General features: G+C 40.5%; 1 protein-coding gene across 2 annotated transcripts; it reads left to right on the top strand.

Annotated features, from left to right (window-relative positions):
- The first annotated feature begins 1,460 nt into the window (after positions 1-1,460).
- Positions 1,461-6,596, top strand: LOC311135219 (fatty acyl-CoA hydrolase precursor, medium chain-like). Of its 2 annotated transcripts, none has more exons than XM_084169152.1 (13): positions 1,461-1,569; positions 1,879-2,074; positions 2,257-2,395; positions 2,597-2,730; positions 2,827-2,980; positions 3,068-3,172; positions 3,316-3,417; positions 3,672-3,812; positions 4,015-4,095; positions 4,554-4,695; positions 4,803-4,952; positions 6,038-6,110; positions 6,311-6,596. In XM_084169152.1, exons 1-13 carry the CDS (start codon positions 1,503-1,505, stop codon positions 6,489-6,491), a joined length of 1,665 nt encoding a protein of 554 aa, XP_084025278.1. In that variant the 5' UTR covers positions 1,461-1,502; the 3' UTR covers positions 6,492-6,596. The 2 variants fall into 2 exon arrangements, with proteins under 2 accessions (XP_084025278.1, XP_084025277.1); XM_084169151.1 differs by having other exon boundaries at positions 1,463-1,569; positions 1,876-2,074.
- The last annotated feature ends 511 nt before the right edge of the window (positions 6,597-7,107 follow it).

Genomic DNA, 7,107 nt, shown 5'->3' on the forward strand with positions numbered 1-7,107 from the left:
GTGAGCACATTTTCTATGCCGGGCGAAATCACACCTCATTAGCTCATTGTTATCGATGTATCCAATAAATGTCACTAGAAAACAGCTTGAACAAAAGCAAATGCGGCTACTTTGCTGTTATTTTGACTGCACTTTTTGACGTGACTAAGTTAGCCGTAGTTGGCTAGCTAGCAGTTTGGCAATTGAACATTTAGAACGAACGACTGGGTCGCGTCCATAGATACAGAACAAAAAGACTGAAGGACTGGGTCGTGTCTCTAGCAACCAAACCGATAGAACGAACAACCAGTAGGCTTGGGTAGCAACCCTAGATTTGTGTCCGGACTATATCTTGTGTAAGGATGAAATAGTATGAATAAATTAAACAAAATAACGTTTTTAGTGAAAATATGTAAATCATTATTTGAATATGTTGGTAACCCGTTGTATAAAAGTGATAATGCACGAGAAGCCTGAGTTTGGAGGATATATTGACACGGTTTTCCCTTGACTTCGTCTCGGGCCTAACAACACCGGTGCCAATATATCCTCCAAACACCGGCTTCTCGGGCATTATCACTTAATTAAATCATGGTGCCAGTTCACTGCACAACCTAAAATAGCACTATCTAGTCTAGTAACATTTCCAACAGAGAGCACTACACATTTTTTGTTGTTGTTGTCATTCAAGTATGGTAAACCTAAAGGATATTGAGCATTGCTGTGAACACTAGCTGTTAGGTCCAAAAAACTGTCATAAGGTTACAAGGGCAAAGCTGGCTTAATAATAATAATAATATGCCATTTAGCAGACGCTTTTATCCAAAGCGACTTACAGTCATGCGTGCATACATTTTTGTGTATGGGTGGTCCTGGGGATTGAACCCACTACCTTGGCGTTACAAGTGCCGTGCTCTACCAGCTGAGCTACAGGGGACCACACTGCAGGGCTTATACTGCAAATCTGCAGTGAGAGACAGAGCAGCACTTCACTTAGGACAAGACCCAAGTAAAGAGGCTCTTTGTCAAAAGAGGCAAAGAGGGTTAAATGCAATCTACTGATAACTTATTATAACCTATAACAAGTCTCACCTTATTACCAATACAGTTGCCAACTCTCACCAATTTCACTCCATAAAATAAAATCCTTTAACTTTGGAACCATTTTTACATCAGCTCTTATTTTAAAGCTTTTTAAATATTAGAGTAGGCCAACTCTTCCATAACTTGGGTATTTTGCTTGTTTCCCTAACCCTGCCTTACTAAGCATGTAGTTCAAAGACTGTTGTTTGGTAAGTTGGGCTGTAGGCAGTCAAGGGTCTGGTGCAACAGAGGTTAAATCAATGGATATATTTGTTTTCAGTTCGCCATGGTGGGGATGTTATACAATGGTGTGTGTGTGTGTTTGTGTGTGTGTGTGTGTGTGTGTGTGTGTGTACCCATTCAGGGGGAGGTGCTTGGTGTACAGAGGGGTATTTGTTTGAATGTAAACTGTCTGTCTCTCTCTTTCTAAAGGCACAGCCATGATGAGAACACTTCCTAGCGTGTACCTGACTATCGTCTTTTTAGGTGCTTCGCTGGGCACAACAGGTAAGAAATCCTTATTTCATTATTTTTTACAAAAGAAAGTACTAAAAAACAGGTACATTACATAACACACATATTTTGGTTACAATAACTACCATGACAATGGGAAAAGTACCACAGAAAACATAGGGTATATTGCAGCATACATCACTTAATTATTTTTAGTTTAAAAGTGAAACATCCTGTACCGATGTTTTACTCCAACAATTAGTTGGCTTCTTTAAATACAGAAACCACGGGGACAACTTAGGTGCTCAGACTTTGATCAGGTTACATGATTAAGCTGCCTTGTGTGTACTGTGCTTCCAGCAGAGACCGGTCCGGTGGTCTCTCTGAAGAATGGCAAAGTTCGGGGCGAGTACATGACTGTGAAAGGCATAGAGCAGAGGGTACAGCAGTATTTGGGGATCCCCTTTGCCCGTCCACCAGTGGGTCCCCTGCGCCTGGCTGCCCCACAACCTGCAGAGCCATGGGAGGGAGAGAGAGATGGCACACGCCAGCCTCACATGTTAGATGGTTTAACCTTTTTACTGTACTGTATCATTGGACATGGAGTGCTAGCCAATATGCATTGACCCAAAGAACTAACTCTCTCTCTCTCTCTCTCTCTCTCTCTCTCTCTCTCTCTCTCTCTCTCTCTCTCTCTCTCTCTCTCTCTCTCTCTCTCTCTCTCTCTCTCTCTCTCTCTAGGTGTATTCAGGATCCAGTTATTTCTCAACACATAGTAAATATAATGGCCATTGAATACGACCTGCCAGACGTGTCAGAGGATTGTCTTTATCTTAATGTATACACACCTAAAGAGGCAGCAACAGACGAAAAACTACCTGTAAGTTATACTGTACATGTCACAGTTTAACATGTCATTTATGTCTTATATAATACCAATTTGAAGAAGAAACTTGGTAACTAACAGGAATGCTGCTTTAACATGAATGAATCATTATACTGTCTTAAGTTTTATAATAGCATTTTAGGATATATAACTTTTAAAGTATTGGAAGAGGATTATGTTTTTTATCCTGCTCAGGTGTTCTTTTGGATTCATGGAGGTGGCTTGTCAATGGGTGCAGCATCTCAGTATGATGCATCACCACTAGCAGCCTATCAGAACATGGTCGTAGTTGTAATTCAATATCGTCTTGGAATTGTGGGATTCCTGAGGTATGACATAATATCCTAATAGTACATTGTTTTTGACATTGTGTTTTATTCTTTGTGCAATGCATCTGATGAATTTCTTTGTATATCTATTGAAAGCACTGGAGATGAGCATGCACCAGGCAACTGGGGTTTCCTAGACCAGATTGCAGCTCTGAAGTGGGTCCAGGAGAACATTGAGAGCTTTGGAGGGGACCCACAGTCAGTCACCATCGCAGGGGAATCTGCAGGAGGCATTAGTGCCTCCATACTGGTAAAAAGAGCCCCAGCCCAGAATGTATCTGTCAGGGAATTAGATATAACATTATCTAATCTCAATTCTTTGTTTCCAACTTGACAGACCCTGTCTCCATTAGCAAAAGGATTATTTCATCGAGCGATTTTCCAAAGTGGAGTGGCAACACTTGGCACTTATACTACAAAAGAGCCTCTGGTCATAGCTAAGGTATTCTACCTGTCTCACAATCATCCAACACAAAGTCAAATATAACTGACTTGTCAAACAAACAACACACTGTGATTTGAATCAGTTCAAACTGTTTACTGATTTAAATGCTATGTGATGTTTGAACAACTCTATGTGGCCAGGTGGTGGCTAACCTGACAGAGTGTGACTGCACCACTAATGAGCAGCTTGTCAAGTGTATAAGAGAGAAAACTGAAGAGGATTTAGTGAATGCAACAAAAAAGGTACGCTCTGCAAAAAAGGTCAACTAGCTATTCTTAGTGGAAACATAAGGAGGCTATTTGGCCTGTGCATTTCTTCTTGGTGGTTCAAATTATTAATTTCATGGTTGAAATGGTTTGACCTCACCTTTAGTGTAAAAGAAAACATACAGAGTAGCATCTCCCTCAGATATGACTGTTAAGTTATTACAATAATAGCCACAAGGGGTCAGGTTAGGCCTGTCTTCAACCATTGAGCCAACTTTTATGCGTTTTAGATGAAAACCTTTATGGGGGCGACCGTGGATGGAGTGTTTCTGAAAGACCTTGCAGAGGAACTTTTAAAGAGCAAGGAGGTCCAAAAGGTTCCTGTGCTGCTTGGAGTGACAAACCATGAGTTTGGATGGATCCTCCCCTCTGTAAGTTTATAGTTTCTTGATTCAAAAACACACTTCTGTTCAATATATCTCTTCATAGCTCTTCATCTTCAAGTTTAGGTGGTTCCCAAAATAAAAAGGCTTTTAATAAGGATTAAGTTGCTGTCTTTTCTCATTTAGGAAGATGAAGGTGTGTTTAATGTCTTGACTTTTATACAGTATGTTCTCCTATGTTTTGTAACAGTCCTTTGCTCCACCTGGCTGGTCGGAGGGCTTTAACAGGCAGTCAGCGATGTCGATAATGAATATTTTCTATCCTGCTGGGGTGAGTGATTTTCATCCACTGTGTCCTCCTCCTTCTGTTCCTTCACCTGTTACTGCTGTTGATTGCTCTTACGCTCTGCATTATTAATCAATCTGAAGCAGTGTTTATGTACCATTTATGTTATTGTATCATGATACAATTTAGTATTATTGTTATCATAGTAACTTAATTAAATTATTAATATTATTAATGTACCATTTACGTTATTGTATCATGATACAATTTAGTATTATTGTTATCATAGTAACTTAATTAAATTATTAATATTATTAAGCAGAAAATGTACCAGAATATGAAAGTACTGCTGGCCACACTAAGATGATGATATGTAGGCCTATACTATACAGCAATATCAAACAAGATTGGTAGTCAGATTGGGTCTTGAACACACAGGGGCACTTAAACCTGTATACCTGCACAATGCCAATTCTGCAATATGCATCTCATTTGCATTTCAGGCCTCCGGAGTTAACAATCTCATTGCAGATGAATACTTCAAGGATGCAAAAACTCCTGAAGATATGCGTGATGGATTCACTGAAATGCTGGGAGATCTGTTCATGGTTCTGCCTGTTATTAAAGTCGCTGGATACCACAGAGGTTAGTTTCAGTTGGGGAAGGCAACCTTCTGTTGCATTGTATTTCACCTTATGATATGATGCCAAAAGCTCTCATGATCACTTACAATGTCTCTCCTGTGTTTTTAGATGCAGGTGCACCTGTGTACATGTATGAGTTTCAACACCGCCCAGAGATGCACAAAGAGACCAGACCAAGCTTTGTAAAGTCTGACCATGCTGATGACATTGGGTTTATATTTGGATCATGCTTCTGGAATGGACATATAAAGATAACAGGTAGGTAGGTCTACAGAAACGACATCAGGGCCGGATTACCGACCGGGCACGCAGTAGTCTTGAAAACCCGACCCTATAGGCAACAGTGACTATAGGGTCTGGTTTCAATTACGGACTCTTTTGGCAACTTTCGATAAGGGAAAAAAAATGGTTACGGGATAGGCCCTCTTCAGACAGACAACTCTCCCAACAAATCACGAGGCAGACATGCCAGAACGTTGCATTTCCAAACCAACGTTTGCAGGCAAAACTTTTGCAGTGATTTTAGTGAAGGTAGTTGAAGCAAACTAGCCACTTGCGAAATGCACTTATTAAAAGTAACCTCCGGATCTCCATCCTGCTAGCTACTATTTTGTATTTTATTCAAGCGGATAAGGTAGTGACGTAGTTCCTCTAAATAGTCCGCCATTGAAACCAGACCATATAGTCAGACCACTGTTGCCTATAGAGTCAGGTTTTCAAGACTAGGCACGCAGGGCACATGCCCAGGGGTCCCGACCTCCAGGGGGCCCCCACTGATTTTGTTATAGTGTTTGAGCCGCTCAGATTGCATAACATTGCATGGCAAAATGTGTTGAAATGCAGGAAATTCGCTTTAAAACAGCAAAATTGTATCTCTGCCACCAAGAGGGGGGCCTCTAACATCTTTCTTGGCCAGGGCCCCAGATTTGGTTTGTCCGGAACTGAACTACATATCCGCCTGTCACATTGGCATGGTTGATGCCATTCGTGATCAACAGAATGATTCAAATGTATTATGCAATGCAAGTTAATAAAAACGGACCTGAACATTATAAGGAGATTAGCCTATGTCTGCTGAGGATATGAACAATATGAAGATTATATTTTCACAAGATAAGAATAGGGATTTTAAAAAGATGATGGATAATCAAATAACGTGGTCAGGAGGCCACTAGTTAATTACCATTATTTGTTGATTTATAACTGTATTGGCCTTGTCTCTATTTTTATCACTAGGTCACGAGTCAGTCACAATCGATAAAAATAGCTTCTAGAGATCATATTAATTTCAAAACAAGGTAAAGTCTGATCACTCCCTATATTCCCTTAAATGTCACTTACAGGAACAGTTACTGAAGAGGAGGAGAAGCTGTGCAAGACAATGATGGCATATTGGGCCAATTTTGCTCGCACTGGGTAAGCATGCACTCGGACATAAACTGACGACAATATGGCTATTTCTTTGTTCTAGAACTTCTAGCTGCATGATTTTCACACAACAGTCCAGCACACCAATAGAAATAGACTCCTGAGTTACTACTTTACTTTATGAATAGGCCTGTTACAGCACACTGATCCCTGGGAATGTACTAACTGTGACTTGATGTAACCCTCAGCTCACCAAACGGGGAGGAGCTGATACTGTGGCCCCTGTATGACCAGAAAGAAGAGTACATGGAGTTGGGTTTGAAGCAGGTGGTTGCTCAGAGCCTAAAGAAGGACAAGGTGCACTTCATGACTGTCCTCCTCCCTCAGAAGCTCCACGGCCTGGCAGCCGCAGCAAGTCGGGGAAACTGACTTTATTAGCTTACACCTCTAAACACTGTACCTGTAAGCCTAATTATTTTGAAAATGTTTTGTAGGTAGGTCTAGACTCAAATTTAAATAAATAGTCTACTTTAATTGCAAACGTGTGATTGTCATCTTTCTGTCTATGTCTTTCTTCATAGCCTTGTGAAGGAAAATGTTATGTTTGTGCTTTTCTAATAACCAATTTGACTGGGTTCATGCAAGTGACTGATTGATCGTGCCTGAGAGGAATCCTCACTATCAGTATCTGCAATTTGGCAGTACGCCCAGAACATTGTTTTGAGAACAAAAGGGATATCTCAGTTTCAAGGTCTCAGCTTGGAGAGAAGAAGCCTCGTGAGGTATTGGTCGGTCACATGCATGAACCAAACGTTAATGATGAATTCATTATGAATAATGAATAAGCTAAATGTATACGGGTAAGATAGCCTAGCTAGCTACATTTTCAGATATTACACATTTCTAATTTTGACAGAAAGTGGTTTCATTTAAAGTGAAAGTGTACTGTTAGCAAGCTAGCTAACGTTAGCTGGCTGGCTCGCTAGCTAACGTTACGTGTATGATCTTATTATTCGTATCTCAGAGCCATTTGCTTGATAACATT

The sequence above is a fragment of the Coregonus lavaretus genome (assembly GCF_964263955.1).
Source record: "Coregonus lavaretus genome assembly, chromosome: 9".
Classification (NCBI taxonomy): Eukaryota; Metazoa; Chordata; class Actinopteri; order Salmoniformes; family Salmonidae; genus Coregonus; species Coregonus lavaretus.

Excerpts from the sequence above, each read along its gene's own strand:
- LOC311135219 (XM_084169151.1), top strand. The coding sequence starts at position 1,503 with ATGATGAGAACACTTCCTAGCGTGTACCTGACTATCGTCTTTTTAGGT. Across the intron at positions 3,418-3,671 it reads TAGTGAATGCAACAAAAAAG|ATGAAAACCTTTATGGGGGC; the intron begins GTACGCTCTGCA and ends TATGCGTTTTAG. Across the intron at positions 4,696-4,802 it reads AGTCGCTGGATACCACAGAG|ATGCAGGTGCACCTGTGTAC; the intron begins GTTAGTTTCAGT and ends CTGTGTTTTTAG.